Source organism: Macrobrachium nipponense, chromosome 28 (assembly GCF_015104395.2).
Source record: "Macrobrachium nipponense isolate FS-2020 chromosome 28, ASM1510439v2, whole genome shotgun sequence".
Lineage (NCBI taxonomy): Eukaryota > Metazoa > Arthropoda > Malacostraca > Decapoda > Palaemonidae > Macrobrachium > Macrobrachium nipponense.
This window is the reverse complement of record NC_087217.1, coordinates 12,821,289-12,845,125: the sequence shown is the minus strand read 5'-3', so window position 1 is coordinate 12,845,125 and position 23,837 is coordinate 12,821,289. Positions and strand designations below refer to the sequence as shown.

General features: G+C 38.2%; 1 protein-coding gene across 4 annotated transcripts in view; it reads right to left on the bottom strand.

Moving 5' to 3' along the window:
• Window positions 1-408: 408 nt before the first annotated feature.
• LOC135201426 (adenylyltransferase and sulfurtransferase MOCS3-like) overlaps window positions 409-23,837 on the bottom strand; it is a 60,920-nt gene continuing 37,491 nt past the window's right edge. Inside the window, exons 1-2 of one of the 4 annotated variants that reach the window (XM_064230339.1) lie at window positions 8,584-8,721; window positions 409-1,883 (exon numbers count right to left, since the gene is read on the bottom strand). In XM_064230339.1, the coding sequence (XP_064086409.1) occupies window positions 528-1,883 (1,356 nt within the window). In that variant the 5' untranslated portion in view covers window positions 8,584-8,721 and the 3' untranslated portion in view covers window positions 409-527. Of the gene's footprint in view, window positions 1,884-7,840; window positions 8,514-8,575; window positions 8,722-23,837 lie in introns of those variants that run through there. The other 3 variants (XM_064230340.1, XM_064230341.1, XM_064230338.1) reach the window with 3 other exon arrangements.

The window sequence follows — 23,837 nt, the reverse complement described above, 5'->3', positions numbered from 1 at the left end:
CTTGCTTCAAACAACTGGTGTCCTCTTATTAGGCTAAGAGGTCTACATAAACTAATCCTTTATAATAATAATGATAATATTCAAATGGGGTGAAGACAATGGACATTAGATCGTACTAAGCTTAACGCTTTTATGTTTTATATAATAGACAACTAGAGAAGAGGTCTATCTTGCTGCTTCATTTAATATTCAAAAGCATTAGCTGCTTTACTATACCATGAGTATATTATAATGGGGTCACTTCTTGATATGTATTTATTAATTGTGCTAATGCCAAATATTTTGCATTTTAATCTCCTCTTAATCTTTAGTGTTGGTGCAAGTAAATCTGACAGGATTTATTAATTTGAATAGTTTGGCTCCATATAAAATAATATGGAATGTAATGAAAGTCATTGAAACATCAAAGTGCTTTTCAATTTATTTCTGTGACTATTTCTATGAAAGTGTAAAGTGCAAATATACTGCTCTGATAAAAGGTTTTGATAAAACAACATTTTATAAAACAATTTTCTTAGAAAACCATATTAATATATTGGAAATGAAGAATCTATCTTTTGTGCCCAAGCTGTCAAACCTCCAACAATATCTTTAATATCACAGTCTCTGGAGAGTACTGACTGTAAAAATGACACAGCTAACTGTGAATCATTACCCCTCCGACACAGGCAAAAAATTTTCTTCATCTCGAGGGAAGACAACTTATTTTCAATAACAGCAATGTTTTCTGGCTTTTTCAAATCCTTCAAAGGAATATTGACTGAATTTGGAAGTTTACATATATCTTGCTCAACTGGTAGCCTGACATCAATCAATAAATGTGGAGTGCCTTCACTGAGCAAATCATGATACTCTTTAACACCAACTCTGTCATCTTTCTCAAGCAAATGAAGACCGCTGTCTTTATCTGAAGCTCTGGATCCACAAAACTGTTCGTAGTCTATCAGTTGAGTAACAGTTGGATTATCGCCGCATACTTCACAAGAATTCTTATGTCCCCGCAATTTGACAGTTCGAAACATTCCTTCTAAACCATCAAAAAGAAGAAGCTTCTGAGACAAAGTGGTACCCATTCCAGTAATAATCTTGATGGTTTCAAGAGCCTGCAAACACCCAATAACTCCAGGAACAACTCCAATAACACCACCATCTGAACAGTTAGTCACTGTTTCTGGAGGTGGTGGCTTAGGGTGAATGCAGCGGAAACATGGACCATCACTGAAGTGGTATATTGTTAACTGTCCTTCATACCGCAGGGCAGACCCAGAAACCAATGGCTTATTAGCTATTACACATGCATCATTCAGCAAGTAACGAGTGGCAACATTATCGGTGCAATCCAACACTACATCAAACTTTGAAATAATTTGCAATGCAGTTTCACTGTTAAGTAAGACATCGAATGGTGTGACCTCAACATTGTTGTTAAGTGCTTTTACAGAAGAGGCAATTGATACAGATTTGGATACTCCTATTCTTGCTTCAGTGTGTAATACTTGACGATGCAAATTACTTATCTCTACAGTATCATAGTCAATAAGCCCCAAACGGCCTATTCCTGCTGCCCCCAAATAAATTGCTGCTGGACATCCTAAGCCACCACATCCAACAATTAATGCAGATGCAGCGGTCAATTTCTTTTGTCCATTAGGTCCTAGTTCAGGTAATATCAACTGTCTTGAGTACCTTGCAACTTCTTCATGACTAAGTTTAGAAACCACTTTAGGAATGAGGGTGAAGTCATGTAAATCCTTTATTGTATTAGCCTGTATGGATTCTGTGCTGGCATCTTCATACTTTTGCAATCTTTGTCTCAAAATTTCATTTTCCTCTTCCTTTTTCTTTAGTTCCCGAATGAGGTCATCTCTTGACCATTCGTCCATCTGAAATGCAAAGGACACAATGAGCCCATAGAATGAAATTTGTCATATACTACATTTTTCCTTCGTTAACTTTAGTAAATCTGAGCATTCCTGTTTGCCAAGAATCTCCTGATTAACAGCATGTGTTGTACTAATGGCACAAATACATTTCAACTATCCACTACCTATCACAAGGAGTGATCTATCCAAAATGCTTTGTTTAGTGCTCACAAATATAATACATAGATATGTATATTATGAAAGAGAAGAGTTATTTGTAACAGTTAAATTTTGTAAAATGTGCCTTTGCTTAAGAGTGAGGCATCATGATAAAGGCCCTCCCACATGGGTCAAAATCGCCTAAATCGCAACAAAACAAACTACAAAGGTCTCTTTTATCCCCACCATCGCAGTGGTTAACTCCTACTCAAACTTTGACCTATGGTGTAATCTTGACTTTACTCTATACCTCCATATAAGCTTTCTTGATGGAGTATGAAGTTTATCATGTATGGCTCAATATTTACGGCCAAAGCAAAAAATTTTAGTCATCACAAATGGATGGATGTAAAGAAGGCTGGAGAGACAAACAGACTGATGGATAGATAGCTCAATTATTAAATACCTGCAGAAAAAAAAACCTAGTGATTAGCCATACCATGAGTCTTGGAGGGGTAATGTTACCATTCTTGGTGATACTACAATTATCAAAATTGTCCATAACATAACAAAAATCTTCTAAAATAAACACTACTTTTTATATCAATTACTGAAAATCTTTTAGTTTATCTAAGTAAGCATTTTTCTATCATGATATTTGCATGACTCTTACTACAATTATCATAAGTAAATGATTTTCATGTGAATATCTGATTGCAGTAAGATAATATCATATCAAAAGAAGTTCACACATAGCTACTCATTAACTAGCTACATACAACTGTACTAAATATGGTACTGTATGTAAACAGACAAATTATAATTGCTGCAGCATTGGCTACTTGGCATTTATGGGCTCTTTGTAAAAATTTACTTAATCCTGCTGCAGGAATCCCAATGTGGCCCCTTATTACTGTTAGTAGGATGTATGAAGGAAAAATCCCAAAGAACGTATCGTTTTCCCTAATAAAAATAGTTAAATCACACATTACGGCATTGGACTTTTTGCTCTCAACAGCTATTCTCATCTTAAAATTATTAATAGCACTTTGCCAGAAACAGAATACAGTAGTACCTCAGGATACGAAATTAATCCGTTCCGAGGTGGCCTTCGTAACCTGATTTTTTCGTATCTTGAACCTTATTTTACATGTAAATTGCCTAATTCGTTCCAAGCCCTACAAAAACACCCCAGTAAATTTTATAATAAAGCTAAATTGACCAATAAACAATGAAATACAACAATTTGGACCATTCAATACCTAACTTAAAATACATATACTACTATGTACTATATACCTGTAAATAAAGTGTATTAGTGTACATGGTATAAGAAATACTGTACGTACATAAGTACATATGTAGTAAAATGTGGAACCTTACCTTTCGAGTGAGGCAATCTCCGAAAGTGCCGACAGAGGAGGAGGACAAATGGCAGAAACCTTGAACACTTAACTTTATGAAAACATTAAAAAAATGACAGGAAACATTAACACTAAACTTTACGAAACATAAACAAATGGCAGAAAACATTAACACTTAACTTTACAAAAAACTTAAAATTAAATTTTTTTTATTTTTTTTTATTTTTACACTTTTTTTTACTTTACATTTTTTTTTTTTTTTTTTTTTTTACAAAATTTCAATTTCTTCACCACTTTCAACTATCTGTTTTTTCGTAGTATCACTTGGATCTTCCTGTTTGCTTACTCCTACTAAAGGCCTCTTTAAAAAATAACTATCCAAGGAAGATTGCTTCTGCCTGCTTTTCACAATGTTCCTGAAACGACTCAGGCAAACGTCATCGAACTGGGCAAGCATACAACCTGTGAAAGCATTTTCGGGGTGTCTCTTTTCTACAAATGATTGCACCTTATGAAAAGCAGCTAGAGCATCCTTAATTTCTGCCGTTGTCATAGGGTCGTCGTCGTCCTCCTCGCCGCTGCTATAAAACTCTTCTTGAACGACGTTATGTTGCATGGCCTCCAACTCCTTCAGATCATCCGTCATAATCTCATCTTGGTGCTCCTCGAGAAGGTAATTGATGTCGTCCTCGTCGACGACCAGCCCCATGGACTTGCCAAAAGCAACGGTCTCGTCAAGATCTGGTTGCAAAACAGCTTCAGGATCGTCAACTGTTTCTGAGTCTGCATCAGCTTTGCCCACGTCGAATCCCTCAAAGTCTTGGGTGGATACAGGCGGCTACGGCATCAGGCCAGAGTTTCCTCCGCAAAGAATTCAAGGTTCGCCTCAAAACCTCCTGCCAAGCTTGATCGATGAGTCGGATGCATATCACGATATTGAAATGCTCCTTCCAAAATTTACGCAAGGTGAGATTTGTGGTATCGGTAATGTCGAAACATCTCTTGAAAGATATTTCGCATACAGCTTCTTGAAGTTCGATATCACTTGCTGGTCCATGGGCTGGAGGAGAGGGGTGGTGTTAGGCTGAAGATAAAGAACCTTGATAAAAGAATACTCCGCTAGGATATCTTCCTCGAGGCCAGGAGGGTGAGCAGGGGCATTGTCCAACACTAGCAGACATTTCATAGAGAGGCGCTTCTCTTCCAAGAATTTCTTCACTGCCGGGCCGAAACACCACTCGGTGAACAAAAGTCTCATTACCCAGGCTTTTGCATTAGCCCTCCACATCACTGGAAGCTTCTCCTTTAGCACTATGTTGGCCTTGAAGGTTCGAGGAGTCTCCAAATGATAGACAAGTAGGGGCTTCACCTTGCAATCCCCACTGGCGTTCGAACAAAGTGTGAGTGTAAGCCTGTCTTTCACAGGCTTATGCCCGGGTAGCTTCTTCTCTTCCTCCATGATGTACATCCGACGAGGCTTTTTTTTTCCAAAAAAGGTCTCTCTCATCACAGTTGAAGACTTGCTGAGAACTAGCCTTCTTTGATCATCATCTCGTCAAACGCCTTAATAAAGGCTTCGGCCGCTTTCGTGTCCGAGCTGGCAGCCTCTTCATGCCGCACCAAATGGATGCCAGTCCGTTTCCGGAATTTTTCAAACCACCCACGAGAAGCTTTGAAGTTTGGGGTTGGCGTCGATGTCCCTTCTCCTCAGTCGTTGGCCTGGGGAATCAAATTGCTGTTTCGGTTATCGTATCGCCAGCGATTTCTTTTTGTCTCTTATCCATACAAGAAGCAGCCTCTCCATCTCATTGTGCATGTGGCTCCTCTTGTTGGACAAAATAGTCACGCCCTTGGAAGGTGTAGCTGCTTTGCTGGCTTCCCTCTGCTTAAGTATGGTGCCTATCATCGATGGATTTCGGCCGTATTCCTTAGCGATCTCACTCAACCGCATGCCAGCCTCCTACTTCTTGATAATCTCCATATTTGTCTCCATAGAAAGCATCCTCTTCTTTCCGTGAACTTCAGCAACTTTCTTGGAACCCATGACTATACGTACGTAATTAAGTTACTAAAGTTCTCACACAACACAATAAAGTACAAAGCGAAATCACTAACACGAATTTACGTTAACAAACAAAATCGTGTATGAACGAACGAATTCTGCTTGCTTACGATAACGATGCTGTTACTGAGTGGCCGAAGAACACCTTTACGTACAGCATGATGGAGTTGATGCTGCCCAATAAGAGAGCAGGATCTTACGGCAGTGACTAGCATCAGGAACCAATGGGAGAGAGGGAGGATGGTGGAGAGTCTACTCAGTTGGCGACGCGCGAGTTTTAAAATTGTTCTCAGTGGTTCGGGCGAATCTAGGGACTTTACAGCAACAACCTTTCGTAACCTGAATTATTTTCGAATGCAGAGGCAAAAAAATCTTCGTATTTGCTTTCGTAACTTGAATTTTTCGTATGCTGGGACTTTCGTATGTCGAGGTTCCAATGTACTGCAAATCAGGGTTGACAAAATTGAGATTCTGATATTATAATTATGTGTAATTATAACTTGGAATCAATTGCTAAGATGACTCTTATAATTATCAAAACCTTCAATTAGGAGTAATACTGTTGTTGAATCTTGTGATATTGAGGATTTGGCTAATTATATACGTATATATACAGCACAGTTCAATGAATATATATTGAAAATTATGTCCTAGGCACTGAGTGACAATAATAATGAGCACCATCAGCAAAGATAGGACCTGACCAAGAAACCTACGCAACACTAGAAGCATCAAAATATATACCTAGATTAGTATATAAACCATTTCCTTGGTGAAATCTTAAATTAGGCTCCAACTATGAAAATGCGATTCCCAGCATTTGATTATTAGCTCTAGATATCTTATTTTGCTGTCTCCGTAAGAAACTCACATGGTAGGGCCCTGACAGTACATTGACCCTCAAATAAAGGCAAAGCATTATGACACAAAATGGTAATTCTTTAGGGGGTTAGGATGAAACCTTGTATTTGCTTGCCTAGCCTAAGTTCAATTTTCAGCAAAACAGACTTGGTTTATTTGCACACCCACAACCATCCGTTTTATGTGATACGAGAGGAAACCAAAAATGAATAGCCCAAAGAAGTTGCTAAGCACTGCATAATATTATAGTGGATAAGACTGCCTGGTTAAATCTAGTAAATACAAATGACATGAATTCTTGATTTTCATTAAGGGAATAGGCCACATCTCAAGAGGGGTTTTCATTTTGTCATCACCTTTACAATTCTAAGCAGGTTATTTGCAGCTTTAAAACTTAAAAGTTTACAAAGATACATTCTTGTTTAATAACATAAAGTACTGCACTCTAGGTTAGATTAGATTGAGTGGATATTTGGGGCAGGCAAAGCCTCTTGGTCCATTGCAGGTTCTAGTCCCTTTGGTTAAGTTAAACTAGTATGTATCATTGTTGATAGGGGAAACAACCGACTGGACTAGCTGATCCAGTTTTCACCGCGTGTGGATCCACCCTCCAAAAGAGTATACTTTAACATCTCCTGATACCGGAGATGGACACCAGTCACGAGTCATCGGTGGTAAGAGCAACAGCTTGAGACCTCTACTATCCTTTCGAAGTAAGTATTTTCTCCAAAGTTAGAAATTAAGGTCATATTTTAAGATTAAACAGAGGTTAATGAATGTCTAGCCATATCCAGTGCAAACATACCAAAAATGTAAGGTTGACACCATCTCGATGTTTGCCGAGTGACTTGTCACTAAACTTTCCCTTCCATATGCTAAATCTGCACACCACTTTCACCCATAGATGCTGGGGCACTTTCTTCACAACAATCGTCAACAATGACAACGCCCCTGAGGGATCAAAGGAAACTAACGCGGGGAAATAAGTGAAATTAGCGTATCTATTTGTAGTATATATACATATTAGAGGAATTTTATCATTATTGCATTACTATGACAACTAGAATTCATGGAAACAGTTTGTAAATGCATCGGCATAAGTGTGAAGCTCCACTAAATTGGCAACGATGACATTTTGCTGTCGTCTGCTTGTATCTACTTTAGAAATATCTGTAATTTTTCGGGGTTAATTTGATTGCAAAAAAAGGGATAATAGACATGAATTAAAATAAACATTTTGAAGTAACAAAGTAAAGTTAAACTAAATAATGAGTAAGGTAAACAATTAAGGGAATAAAGCTTTGCACCTCAAAAACAGTGTAGTCGTGTGCTGCCCGCAACTGTGTTTGTGGAGTGAGTTGCAATCTGGAGTGAATTATGACAAAACGTGTATAATTACAATCAAATATGCACTGCGGAGTTTCAGTTGTGATGGCTGTAAGGATAAAACCGGGAATAAGAAGTTTCATACTTTCACTAGTATAGGCAACAAAATGTTGTTTTATTGAGTAAAATCAATAAACATTACATACCTATATACGCTAATATTGTTCAAATGAGCGCTGGGAAGGACATTGGATCAATGCTGGTTACGAACAGCACCTCAGTCAGTTGACGCCATATTGGATTTAAAAACTGCCTTGAAAACATTTTATGAAGACCTCACATGCCTATTTTAGTTTGAATGGCGCTTTCATGTATAACATTATGTTGACGAAACTTTAATCTTTTGAATGGTGAGCTTAAAGTTGTACTAATTGTATTCTTGTTTCACCAATTAAATATCATGTGAATAAGGCTGATCCACCCGATGACGATGGATCCAAGGCGGTGTTTCCCCCATATGGTTTTATGGTGGATTTCATGCTTTTGTCTTTATAGCCTAGCTATTGATTTTTTTCTGGCCTTAGAAATACCTTTTTTTATTTTTAACTGTTTCTTTCCGGGGGTAGGATGATGTGTTAATAGGGTATCAAAACACAAAAGCATGTAACCTAATCTAGCTTTACCTAGGATGAATGAAAATAGGTAAAACCCAAGATCTTTCGGAGGACTAACACTATGTGAAACGATATTTCTCTGGGGAAATACTACTGTGCGTACTTATGAAATTTCACGTTAATCCGTAACCATAAACAACATAAACTACTACGAACGGTTAGGACCCACTATGATTGGCTAACCGAACTTCTGAACTGTCTGTTGTAACTCTGTATAGGCTAACTAGCCTAGTATATCTACCATAGTATTTCTACACATTTACTTACACTATTACCTTAAAATTTCGGTTTGTTTGGTCCCTAAGAGTAGTTTTCACCTATAGCTTACGCCCCCTTCGAACTTTTCAGATTATTTGTGCGTAACATCATCTGACTGAACGTTGGTAAACAAAAGTTACCATAGTTACCCGAACATTATTATTCATTCATAAACAATTTCTATAAAAGAAAACGAAAATACTTTTAAGGGTGACTTTAGATTTATTGTGCTTTTAGTTTTATTTCTCCATCATTCTAATTTTTTAGGGGCTGTATTCCCAAGCCATTACATTTACCTGATGGGTAAATGTAGAGGAGACGGCTGCACATATCGTTGATTAATATAATTTTTTTGATTAAGCAACATAGAGGAGCGTGTATATAATATAGCAGAGGCGAGAAATTTTGAGAAATTTAGTTATAGGTAATTTGAGAAAACTACCAGTTTTGGAATATGTTTCTACGTTCATCACCAAGGGGCTGGTACTAAACAAGAGCTAGATAAACAGGTCTAACACTCGTGAGCGGTGGTAAAATATGACGCCATTGACGCCCGTCTTGCCTCGGTGTGGTATTACAATACATCTGCCTTTGCTACATGAACTTAGTCAATCGACTTAGTTTGAAATTGCACCTCGAAACAAAAAGGTTCTTGGCTTTCATTGCTCAGTTTACGGTTGAAATAACTAAGAGAACAGCACCAAATGGCAAGGTATAAGTTTCTTGAGATTTCCTAAAGAAAGTAAATTTTAAAGTCCCTTTTAAAAATTCATGCGCAGATAGGAGTGTATTTGCATTGGCTGATGCGCTTCACATGATTAAGCTAACAAGGAACAATTTCATGGAACATTGATTTCACACAGAAAAGGGAGATTTTATTTCCTCTGCTTCTGTACAAGAAATGTTGGATAAAACGGCAAATGATACAATTTAGCACCAAAACTTATTCAAAATCACTGTGCTAGGAACTCAAAGGTAAAATGTAAAGTATGCAGCCCGGTTAATGTCCAAAACATGTGCACAAATGTAAAGCTTTCAGGAGAGTGGTTGGCGACAGCTGATTTCATAGATGTAGCAAATGACTGATTTGATGAATTCCAGTGAAAGGGGTGGAGATGTAAACTCAAGAAATGCCTACAGTGTGGTTATAATCCACTACAAAGAAATTTTAGGTAGGATAGTACACAAGATGAGAAATATGAGAGAAAGGTTATGCAGGTCGTTATTTAAGTTTTCAGAAAGGTATTATTTTTTCTACCAAATCTTTTTATTAAACTATATGATATGTTACATAGCCTAGATTATATAATGATCTATTCTAGAGGATGAATCAAAACTGCTTGGAGCATTTTTTTGATCAGTTAGGAGGATGCATGGTCCTCATGAATACCCAAATACTTTGAGTTGCAAGTATCGACTCGGATACTTTTTAGCTGTTGTGCATCACTATGCCGTGACCGGAATAACGAGTTAAAAGCCACAATCATGTACGAATATGATAGTGTATTTTTCCAAAATACAAAACGGTTAAAAACATGGAACTTTCGATCGTTTGTGCAACAGTTGAAAGCTCCCTGGTTTTCAACCTTTTCGTATTTTGAAAAATATATCATCAATACATTATTGTGGCTTTCAACTCATGATCCCTTTTGTTAGAGAAGGCCCGTCCTGGGACATGTGGAGGGCCTCACTCGCCTGTCTCGGGACACGTGAGGGGCCTCGGCCGCCCGTCCGGGACATATGGTGGGCCTCGCCCACCTGTCCCGGTACACATGAGGGGCCTCGCCCGCCCGTCCCGGGACCCGTGGCAGGCCTCGCCCACCCAACCTGGGACCCGTGGAAGGCCTCGCCCACCTGGCCCAGGACACATGGTGGGCTTCGCCCGCCTGTCCCATGACACGTGGCGGGCAATGCCTGCCTGTCTGGGACACATGGCAGGCCCTGCCTGCCATCCAGGAGATGTGACAGGCCACGCCCAATCATCCTGAGACTCGTGGCAGGCCTTGCCTGCCGTCCCGGGACACACGGCGGGCCTCGCCCACCTGTCCCGGGACCCGTGAGGGGTCTCACCTGCCAGTCCTGGGACCCAAGGCGGGCCTTGCCCGCCATCCTGGAACATGTGGTGGGCAACGCCCGCCAATCCCGGGACACGTGGTGGGCCTTGCCTGCCTATCCCGGGACACAGGGCCTGTCTTGCCCGCCTGTCCCAGGACCCGTGGCAGGCCTCGCCCGCTGTCCCGAGACCCGTGGGACATGTAGTGGGACTCGCCTGCCGTCCCGGGACACATAGCAGGCCTTGCCCACTGTTCCGGGACATGTAGCGGCCCTTACCCGCCCGTCCCGGGACCTGTGGCGGGCCTCACCCACTGTCCTGGGACCTGTGGCGGGCCTTGCCCGCCGTCCCATGAGAGAGCAACACCTATGCTTAGCCTTAAAACCAGAATATGCCACTGAATCCTCTCAATTCTCCTGGGGCTTCTCTGAATTTTCTGCTTCTTCTCCTGGCACTCCACGAATCCTACTGAATCCTCTCAATTCTCCTGGGGCTTCTCTGAATACTCTGCTTCTTCTCCTAGCACTCCACGAATCCTACTGAATCCTCTCAATTCTTCTGGGGCTTCTCTGAATACTCTGCTTCTTCTCTTAGCACTCCACGAATCCTACTGAATCCTCTCAATTCTACTGGTGCTTCTCTTAATCCTCTGCTTCTTCTCCTGGCACTCCACGAATCCTACTGAATCCTCTCAATTCTCCTGGGCTTCTCTTAATCCTCTACTTCTTCTCCTGGCACTCCACGAATCCTACTGAATCCTCTCAATTCTCCTGGGGCTTCTCTGAATACTCTGCTTCTTCTCCTGGCGCTCCATGAATCCTCTCATTTTCTTCACGGTTTCTACAATCCTCCCATAAAACTCCAAGTAAACATTTTATCATATTTATTTCCGTTTAAGTTCAATTTCCTTCAAGGACGAACAAAGCAAACTTATTATAAATAAACACCAAACTTTCCATACAACAAACCTTCTCAAATTATTCACATCTGATCCGTCTGAGTGAGGCCAGAGCAGACTTGATCGCGCCATTCCTTGAAGATCGACAGCTGCTCCTACAGTTTACAGTCGTCCTTCTCCAGGCGTCTGAATTTCTCCTCGAGGTTCTTGAGGTCGCTCACCAATTTCTCCTTCGCTCCTCGCAGCTGTCGAACCTTATCTTCCAGCTGGTCGTTCCGTTCGCCCTGGACACCGCTCTTCCTCTCCAGCGACTCCAGGCGACGATTTCGTTCCTCTAGAAGGGATGTCAGCTTATTCCCCTCGAGTTTCGCAGCCTGAACCTCACACTGGAGTCCACACCTTTCCTTCAAGAGGTCTTCCACTTCCTTCTGCAGGCGCTGGAACCTGACCTCGAGGTCTTTCCTGTCGGATTCCCGCTTTTCGGTTGCGTCTTTTTGTTCCCGGATGAGCCTCGCCATCCGCGCCGCTTCTTCGGTCTTTAGCTGCAGGTCTTTCTCCTTCTGTCGTAGGTTTCTCGAGCCTCTCATCCTGGCAGTTTGCCTTTGCCAACTGCATTGTCAGTTCCCTTATCCTCTCAAATAGGGCATCGTTTCTCTGCCCAATTTCCCTCGCGTTGTCCTTCAGCTGCTGATTTTCTTCTGTCATCTTGAGGATCTTGTCTTCAAGCTGCCGTTTCTCCCTCTTCTTGTGATCGTTATCCTTCTTCGGAAAAAACGTTTCAGCTTCGAGCGAGTGGGCCCTGTCTTGCCAGGCCTGATGTTGCAACACCTCCTGACTCCGACTCGAGCCTCTGTTGCAGCTGAAGAATTATCCTGTCCAAGTTCACCTGCTGCTCTCTCTTGTACAGGATGGTGTCTCGCAAGGCTACAATTCTCTCCTTCAGTTCCTTTTCCTTGGGTTCTTCAGCTCCATCATCAGCAGTCAGGAAGAACCTCACCCGTGAATAGACAGCCACAGTTAACAAGATGACTATTCCTGCGTTAGACTTATCTCCGTATATTTCGAACATCTGGACAACAACGTCCCAACAACAGCTGAAGTGTGTTACCTGCAGGCTGCAGAAGCCATACCCAGTTCATTGCTCTCATCTCTCTCTCTCTTGATTTTTCCTTGATTTTATATATTTTACCAGAGATATTTCGATTTATCAAAATATAGCAGGAAATAATCTGAAAGATTTTTAATTATGCCTTGTCTCCTGGTGTTATCTCTCTCTCTCTCTCTCTCTCTCTCTCTCTCTCTCTCTCTCTCTCTCTCTCTCTCTCTCTCTCTCTCTCTCTCTCAAGTCTGTAAGAGCATTAGGGTTTTTTTCAGTACGTTTCTTTTTTTGTCTGATCTCATCTCTCTCTCTCTCTCTCTTCATGCGGGGTTTTTCATCTTATCTATTAAAATAGATTTAAGGATTTTCCTTTATTTACCTTTTTGTCTATAAGAAAAATAATACTAACTAAAGGCGGGCAATTGGAACTGAGGAAAAAATGGCCATTTTCTGAGATAAGTTTTATTTTTATTGAATTTTACAAGATAGCTAAAAGATTCTACATGAATTAGCCGAGACATCAAGAGAAATAACATACATATTTGTATATAATAATTAACTACTTAACCATAATGATTTTCAAAAACTATATGTAAGTTTTAAGATTTTAAATTTATATCATATGGATACAAAGAAAAGATAAAACGAAATTTACTCATTAAATTTTGTCCTATATAAAAGCGAAAATAAGATATAAAGGAGTGCAGTTTTATTAGAAATAAAGTAGAAAATCCTAACAGCCCCATTTCTATTTAAGGCCAAATGACACTAGACTCACTACGACTGACGCCAAAAATAGGTCCAGCTCTATTTGTGACTTGACTCGACGCGACGTGACGTCACTCGATGCATTCGGTGTGAATGGTTTCTTTCAAAGGCCCATAGAAAGCAGTGTTAAACTGGGTTGGCGATTCACGGTGCGTCATGAATTAACGTGACTCGACGCGATGCGACGCGACACGACGCACCCTAACACAAGATCTGGATCTTGGTACTAAACATGGAGAAATTTCCGCGGGACGCCCTGTTTAGTACCAATCCCTCGGGGACGACGTCAAAAATAGAAACAAAAGACACCAAAATTTCTCAAATGATCTCACTTGTATGTACCACAAAATAATATAAACCCTTTTCTATATTTTTCTGTCAAGGTATTACATTAATAGTCGACATTTTCTTGCTGCCGTCTCCTGTAGTACATTTACCACCTGATTTCGTAGTTCAGTCGCCAAACCCTTGAGTAAATAAATGTGGTTAACAGTGTTCTATATAAGTAATAAAGCTAATGCAATATTTGCAGTTGAATAAACGCTCGCTATATAAATTTACGCTTAACATTTGGGAATGCAATAATTAGTCGTCATTCACAGAGTTCAGAGGCGCCCACAGTCATGTAGCCTAACACTAAATATATTACTTTCTCTTCCACCAAGCTTTTTCCTTGGAGCAAACCACTGACCTAATAAGTGTGGACAGAGAGTTGTCTCAGCTATAATATTACTGAGTTACTGAGTTTATTTACTCAACGGATGGAGGAATGACTACTCGGTTTTCTTTTTATAAGAAAAAGAAGGATGGATTCTGGAAACAAGATCCAAATAATTCCTAAAAAGTTTACCTTCACAACTGACTGTGAAACTATTTATATATCTTTTAACAATAAGGCTCATTGCTCCTACTCATACATTTTGCGGATTTCTTAAATACCAAAATAAAGTACTTCCCACCACTTCTATAATATAGCTGGCTGGCATTTTCTCCGTCACCCTCTCTTTTTCCACTTAACAGCGTTAGGACTATTTCTTTACGACAAAATTCTCCTAATCTCATCACAATTTCAAGATAAATCTACTCAAAACGCAACAACACTTATGTTGCATTTATATATCATATTTTTTTAATTTGCTTTATTATGCTGTGGTGATCGACTATATTTATGAGGCTCATTGGTATGGGGGAGGAGGGAAGTGTGTGAATTCTATGAATGGAAAACGTCCACTTATTTGACATTCTAAAAAAATTAACTTTCTTTGAAAAAAAAAAAATCCATTTTATTCTGTCGACGAAAGAAACATTCCCGTATCTGCTACATATAAAGAATTCCCTTTTATCAGTCAAAAAACCTCAAACTATTTTGAGAAAATAAAAAAAATTTCTTATCATGAGCCATTTAGGAAATATTTTTCAATGACAATTGCCATGAATGTATTAGCTAGTCAATAATAAGGCATTATTTCGACTCCTTATATAAAACAAGATATTATCATATTTTCTCGGTCTTGCAAGGTATACTTCGATAGTGAAGTATGTATATATGTATGTACGTATGTATGTATGTATGTATGTATGTACGATCTTCACGGTAAAGAGTACATACCCTAAACTTCTGACTACAAAAGCAACTGATATTTAACCTTATTTTTTCTTGGTACACGATAACTCGCAAATCTTTCTGGATATCCTAGGATTACTAAGGAGGATGACTTATTTTCTACACTTTTAAACAGGTAAAATTGAATATTATAACACCAACCATTTTAAAAGGGACGATTTCTCGACTGATGTTACAGAGAATCAAGACTTTCCCTTGATATCTTTTGCGCTTTTTTTCACAGCAACGGCACCATTTATCCTGTCTCTTAACTGTTTGCAAATTTCACCGCAATCAGAATTCATTCGCGATGCATACTATATATATATACATATATAGATATATAAATATATATATATATATAAATAATATATATATATTATATATTATAATATAGAGAGAGAGAGAGAGAGAGAGAGAGAGAGAGAGAGATAGAGAGAGAGAGAGAGTTTAACCGGAGAAATCTCCTTTGATCGCTTGAGAAACAACCTCTTAATGAACGCCTCTTTATGTCGTGCAGCTGGGCGGTTAAATGTTAAATGAGATTACCGTCACGAAGGTGACGGGGGGGGGGGGGGGGGGGGTGGAAGGGTGGTGACCGAGATCCTCGTGATCTTCGAGACACTTCTCTGAAAGTGATCTTTGAACGTCAGGAATCTCGCTCAAGATCGTCGTATCGTCGGGGAAAGTCCTCTTGGCTGGAGTGAACGCTGTATCAGGCGGGTCACTGGGGGTGACATGAAGACTATTTTTTCTGAAAAAAGTAACGGATTCCAATAGCTTTAGGATTTGGGGTAAGTGTATATCCTGGAGCTTTCATATTGCTTGAGTTTATTGCTAAATTCTGATGGTTTCAGATTATGTGAGGTCGAATTCTGATGGTTTTGAATTTATTTATTTATTTTTTTTTTGAAAAGTACGGATTTTAATAGCTATAAGATGTCGGTAAGTGCGTTATCCGGGCGATTTTAAGTTTGTTTATTGCTAAATTTTGATGGTTTCAGATTATGCGAGGTCGAATTCTAATGGTTTTAAGACTATTTTTTTTCTGAAAATAGTAACTGATTTCAAGTTTATTTATTTATTTTTTTTTAAGATGTGGGTTCGTATATATCCTAGAGTTTTCAAACTGTTTGAGTTCATTATTAGATTATGTGAGGTTGAATTCTGATGGTTTTAAGACTATTCTATTTTAGAAAAAAAGTAACAGCTTCCAATAATTTTAGGATGTAGGATTCTTGTACATCCTGGCGATTTCAAGTTATTTGAATTCATTAATAAATTCTGTTGCTTTTAGATTGTGTGAAGTCGAACTGATGGTTTAAAGCTAAGTAGGCCTAAAAACCGATACATCTAAATGAGTTTGATATTGAACTGGATGCTTTTACGTTACGTGAATTTGAGTTTAAATGCCATAAATTTAGGAAAGTCCGAATTTTTATCATTTTTATGCAGATATGTGAGTTTCTGTTACGTAGCTATAGTAGATTAACATCAACCGTGCATCTGATGTCTAGGCCAGTACCTTACAACGCTTCTGATTTCACAGGGCTGGAAGCTCCCAGTCTCTCTCGAGAGTTCACATAGGCTGGACATAAGCTCCACCTCTCCTGAGGGATACTTTTGAAAGACGTATCCCTCAGGAGAGGTGGAACATACATCCTGCCTATGTGAACTCTCGATAGATTCTGAGAGTTCCATTTCCGTGATTGGCTTATCAACAGCCAATCAGGAGCGTCATAAGGGACTGGCCTAGACATCAGATGCACGGTTGATGTGACTCTACTATAGTAAGTTAAGTAATGTAGCATTCCCATGTTGTAAGTTATGTATGAACTGCACTTCTTTTCGGTGTTTTGGCTTTGGTACGAAATTGAGATGTGTCCAAGTTATATAAATTTGAGTGCCCGTTGTATGTTAACTTAGTAGCTTACATTTCGACAACTGTAAAATACGTGAATTTGACTCCAATACTTTAACATTCCTGGAGAACGAAATCGAGTTTTAATAATATTGGTACGTAAATCTGAATTTTGATGGTTTCAGGTCGTAAAAGTTTGAATTCCAATATTAATGTTAAGCGAGGTTGAATTTGGACGTTTTAGGTTATGTTAGTTTGATATTAATGAAGCAATATAGGATTGCATATTCTGTTAAACCAAATAAAACCCAGCAACCTTCAGAAAAGTGAAAATCAGTTGGAATACGTGACTTCCTAAAAGATTCGAGAAGTTTCTTTGCTGTAATAACAATATTAATAATATTTTATTAAAAGTAATTGCTGCCTCAGATGCATTAATTTTATATAGGTTCTTCTCTATTTTCCTAATTATAGGGAAATAGAGAAGAACCTATATCAAATTAAATCAGCTGAGGCAGCAATTACTTTGAATAAAACATGTTTTAAAAGAGGGTTTACTTCCAGAATAATAATAATAATAATGAATAATATAATAATAATAATAATAATAATAATAATAATAATAATAATAATAATAATAATAATAATAATAATAATAATAATAACTCTATAAAACAGCTATGAAATTAAGCTCTTTAGAGAATGACTATATACACGTAAATTCAAGTTGTTGGAATTCAAGAACATTCATCAATAAAATGCAACTAGTCACATACTTTACACTAGGAATAATGTAAAGAATAAAGTCAACAATAAAGTCAACATTAAAATATTGATTTCATTTACATCTATATTTATCTATCTTTGAGGCACCTCCGCAGATTACGCCAAGATAAGGTCAATCTATTACTATTTAGTAACAGCTTGAAAAAAAGTGTGGATTATAAAGGCTACGGCTCCGAAAAACGATTTTTATCATAAACAATTATAGATTTTCACAAATAGCCATCTGTTTCAACACCTATAAATGAAGGTTCTCAAAATATGGATACCTATCCAGAACCTACTAGCAACCCCCCACCCCAACCCCCAGCGAGCTGCGACTTAATTCCAAGTCTCAAAGACTAGTCTGTTTAAGCAAGACCACCGAGATAGAAGGCCTGTTCGATGTTTTGTGACGTAAGCAAGGGTAGTCCGAACTGCTAGCACTGACTACGCTGCCAGACGAAAAGAAAATCTAACAAACCCTCGCCAAAATCTATAATTTTTTGGTCTGCCAGTTATTAATTTACTTATTTTCTCGTCTACACTAATTAGTGGTACACCAAAATAATACTCAAAACACAATTTATAAGATTAATATAAAATGCTGAACCAAAACAATGTTTAGTTACAATACAGTCTACCAAAGAATAAACAGCAGTGCATAGGTTTACGTCACAAAAAAACATGGTTCTTTCTAATATATATGTGAATGAAATAATTCTCTCTTACATACAGTCATTATTTGGTATTTAAATTTGCTAACTTTCTCTTTGGCTACAATATTTATTGTTAATTTCTCTGTTTTTCTGTACTATAACCTTCATTACTTATTGGGCAGCTTATCTATTATTTACCTTTTGACATTTAAACGTTTAAATTCATGATTGTCGACCGATTGTAAAATTTTGACATTTGCATCCTGAATAAAAAGGGTGTGATTTTTTTCAAATAGTTAGTAAAGCTTGAACGATATTTGTAAAACTAAATGAACATTTTGTTTCTCAAAGGTGTAGGGTGATAATGCTTTTAAAGATAGTTTATATGAATGTTCATTGAGTAAACATCTATATCATGAAGTTTTTTCAAAGGGCTGAATGGTGCATAAATGAATTTTCGTTTTCCAAATTATGACATCAAACTGAGGTAATTTTCATTGCTTTATTTATACAACTTTCCGGTCCGAGCCAATTATTCCTGATATATTTTAACAATTTTTACTAAAAACACGAAAAAGGGCATTTGTTACTCTGAAATGGGTGAGGATACACTTTAGACAGCTGTGGAATGCTGGGAAAATAGGACATTGCTTTCCCAATGATAGCATTATGATGTTACAATGCAAACCACTGTAAAAAAGATTTTTTCTATGCCTATAATTACCTTCTTCAGTGTGCAGTACAAAACATCAGCTTTAATGAATTTAATTGGGAATTTGTGCAACTTAACTTTACCTGTTCAACATAAAGTAAAATGAACCTGTTGCAGCTTCACTACAGCCAAAGGCTGAACCAACAAAATTTTTGCATTTATAATGAAAATGTGGTATTAAGTACAGTTGGACACAGGTTTCCCTGGTACACCTTCTTGAGGGACTTCGAAAAATTATATGGTAACAGTGTTTACTGAGGGGGATGGGGGGAGGACTCTTCCTCTCTTAGCAAGAGTTCCACCAATAAGCTCTGGAATTCTTTCAGTGGGAGGAGTCATTAGGTATGGTTGGAGAAACCCACACACACACACACACACACACACGGAGTAAAAAAAAAAAGTTATCTGAGCAGGTTATATCGCTGTAACTAAGATTACTGTCTCACTTTTAATATAAGTTTGTTTATTAAGATTCCATTTAACTTTCGTCTAAGGCGTTATCTTACCACCGTGTCTGTTATTATGTATCGGTCATATTCATTACGTAATACTTAAACACTGATCAAAATTTTAGAGTTACATGTATTGGAGAGAATCACGAACATCATAGCAGGATATTTTAACCTATCATGAAAGCCAAGTTTATAGTATCGGTTGCAGTGCGTTTCCTACCAATAATATAATAGGAAGCATTGAACATACCCAAACACTAAGTGAACGAGTTGAAAGTGTCCGACGCCTTAGCTCCTCTCTCTCTCTCTCTCTCTTCTCTCATATTAGCTACTTTAAAGTGACATGTCATCTAGAAATAAACCACTGCGCTAAGTATGCAGTTTTGATATGTCATTAACACCCTCTAATCTTGACTAAAACTAATATATGCCATATATATTTTTTTCGGGGGCCGGGGGGATGGTGTTCGGGGATTGAGTTCTTGTTGTTAAGCCGGGCTTACTTAGGTTTTGGAATTCTAAAATGTAATTCAAACTGACAAGCTTCTTGCTTTTGCTGTACCGATGTCTCAGCTGGCTTTGCTACAACTGAAATGGGTTGGGAACTTGGGGCCTAGGGGTAAGGTGGCCTGTTGCGACCCCGATGAGTGGACGAAGTAGATATGCTCGTGGATTGAGTGTATGGCTAACGAAAAGCTCCACTTGAAATATTTTCTTGTTATCTTTAATGCCTGCGTGTTTTTAGTGTTTATTCTAATATTATTATAATACTGTAGATGTTCTGAATACAACAACATTTACAAGAAGAAGGATTGGGTTAAACTCACTCTCTTGTAAATACATATAGAATGAAAAGGAGAGAGGAGAGAGAGAGAGAGAGAGAGAGACTGAGGAATCAAAATGAAACTACTAGGGACAGAGAAAATTCCACAACGTGTAATGGAAATTGAAGAAGGACTCCCAAACTTGGTGCAAACTTTTAACCATTCCCATATGGTAAACTTAATTCGTTTGCCAATGATAAACAATTGTTGATGTTCAGAGGTTTCATGTATTCATGGTTGGGTTGTATTCCTCTTGAATATACTGTAGAGGTTATTCCCTACACGCCCTTTATTACAATAATTATTACATGATATGGATAAACACATCTACTTGGCTTATATTTTCTAATATATTAATTGTGATACATGTTTTAAGTCATACGGACAAAATTCCTTTCGCTCTTATCATTCGTGTGAGGATAAGAGAAAGACGTCTCTATTGTTAAACAGCCCTTTCAGTCGTTTACCTGTCCATGTGGAAAGAGCTATTTGGAGAAATGTAGTTTTGATGATATTGTCCTAGGGTTCTCTTTTTAGATAATTTTTTGAGAAACAATCAGGATAGCGAAATTCCCTTTAGATTTTGAACTCCTTTAAGATATCAAATTCACCTTTCTAATAAATAAATTATAATAATCAATACCTGGAGCTAAACGATATGCATAGATCTGTTTACGATTTTTTTTTTACATCATACGACATGGAAGTTCAGCGGAAGCCATGGGGTAATCCAAATATACACACTCAGTTTTTACATTTATTTTTAATATTAATGAGAAGTCCAGCCACCTTCCTTCTAGATCACCTCTTACAATCTGTTAGGCATAGAAGATTCATGGTTTCTGACGATCTGTGGTCGGTTGTGGAAGAGTTTCCATTGTGTTCCAGAGGTTCATAAGTTGATCTGGTCTCATCTCCCTCTCAGGCTCCCAACATTTTTACCAAATTAGCCTAAATATTCTTCCAGTGAGGTTCATGTCTGTATCCTTACTTGGCCAGTCAAGCAACTGCAGATCCTCTCGACCTTGAAACCATTCCTGGACTATTCTGGCCGTATTAATGGGGCAGCGGTCGTGAATGAAATGACAGGAGCAGGTGGGGAGGAATAATTTCCGCTGTTGATGTGGGAAAGAAGTTAGAAATCCCGAAGAATTTCAATGTATTTTTTCACCAGTGTGAACCTCCACTCAATCCTGGTGATATCATCCATATAATGTAAGAAGATCCAGCCCCAAACGTTTACTGTGACGTGCCCATTCCTGGTCACCTCGTAAAAATTTCCTCTGTGGTATCTGAAGGGAAAAAAATCTAATTTTTAATTCTAATTTACCATTTACGCTTTTTGCTTTTCGTAATAAGGAAAATAATGCTATATCGTTTTGGGAAATAAAATGCTAAGTAACAACCCTTGGAATAGTTTAAGAAAATGTTTATTAATCTGCAAGGATTAATACTATAATAGCATTAAACTTTAATCTGCAACAGTCCGTTATGATATGATATTTCTTTAATTCAGTAAACAGGCTGTACTCTATATTATAAATTTGCCTACGTGATTATTCATAACATTAATAATGCATTTGAATTAATGCTGGCTGAAGCTGGCCATAGTAGAACTAATGGGGGGTTTCAATGAAGAATTTTTATTTTCACACTTCTCGTGGCAATATAATTCAATTAGAAGGTTAGCGGAAATACATGGTTATTGACAAAATTATTATCTTTTGATTATAATATTACCCTTGCTTATAATTATTATAGTCTGACTGTTTATTAATGATTATAGAAACTCACCTTATATTACTCGGTCTTCGGTTATGTATTCTGCCGCGACTTCTGCTAGTAAAACGACCTTTCGTCACCTGCATACGACTCGAGACCAAAATTCCATATCCTCCCCTACAAACTGTTGAACAAAGGCAACCCTATCAGCACGATGCCGTTCGGCGAGAAATTCCTTCTTGGCAGGCAATTCTATGAGGTAATCCTGCCCTCATCCAGACGTCTTCGCACCGTCATAGCCGAAACATTTAATGCCAGACGTTCACGAATAGCAATAGTATTGGTAAAGCATCTTCTTATGCTTTTGCTCGCCGTCGAATGTCGTCGTTATCCTAACGGGTGGTCTTTCGTGGTGGAGGTCTTCGAACTGAAAATACGTAATTAACATGCAGATACCTAGATAATCAAGATTAATTATAGCCTGTTTACTTATGGGAACGCTATTTGGTATTCTGGGAAGTAAAGAGAAAGAATCACTTAGAGTTCAACAGGACCAAGGCAACTATAATTTAGGTTTCATGATTTTACGGGTTTGTAAGGTTTATTGTTTAAAAATTAATAAATAAATGAAATAAATAAATGCTATCCAAAGTCGGTCAATTTCCCAGTCTAAACATGCCTCCTTTTCCATTTATTTACTGCTGCAGGGAGACGTCAAGACGCTGTGCAACAGCACGTATTTGGAAGCCCACTTTCTCGTAGAGCGACGATCTGCGCCAGGAGAACCATATGTTGCTGTTCATTTGGAGACTATAACGAATACTACTAGCAGAGGACAGATAACCTATCAAAATTTATACAACACCTCAGTCTAGCCATGATTGGTGACAAACTTGTTAGCGTGTAATAGAGGTGCTGTAGCAGTGATATCGTTATCACTGAACAAAGTGATATATTAAATCACACGATATGGGACTGAGTGATTGATTATTGGCTGTTACTGGCATTGCAACATCTCAGGTCATTACTGTCATTGATAACGTTTAAAATTCTGTATGTCTTCATAATGATAAATTGTTAATTGTCTGTTTGAAACACTAAAGGTGGTGGTGTTTCCTCTCTTAACGTGAATTCCATTAATCTGCTTCGGGTTTCGGGCTGTTTTAGTGTATAAGAGGTTGGAGGAGGCAAACTTGTAATAAGTATTAATCATCATAGATTGAATAAACATTATCTTTAATGCAGTGGTTGTTACTTAGCATCACATTTCCCCTTTCCCCAAACAATATATCATTATTTTCCCAGTTACGGAAAGCAACGCGTAAATTGTAAAAAATTCAGATTGTTTCCTTCAGATACCACCGAGGAAACATTTACGAAGTTGCCAGGAGTGGCTTGTAACCGTAAATGTGTGGGCCTGGATTTCCTTACATGGTATATGTGATATCACCCAAGACTGAAGGGTTTCCCCAGTGGAAAAATACGTTAAAATTCTTCAGGATTTCTTACTCCCTTCACTTCACCAGCGGAATTATCCCTTTCCACCTAGTCCTGTCATTTTCATTCATGACGGCTGCCCCATCCATACGGCCAGAATAGTCCAGGAATGGTTTCTAGATCGAGAGGATTTGAATTGGTTGACTGGCCAAATAAAGGGTGCAGACATGAATCCCATAGATCCCGAGAAAGATAAAGCTCGATTTATTAAATATTGAACAATTCACAGGTGCCCGAGAGAAGCCGAAGTGCAGTGGAAAAATCACTGAATTTCTAATCAGTTTTCTCCCATGTATACATAAAAAAAAAAGAAAAAAAAAAAAAAAAATCATTTTTGTTCCCGTTATTTTTATGCTCATCC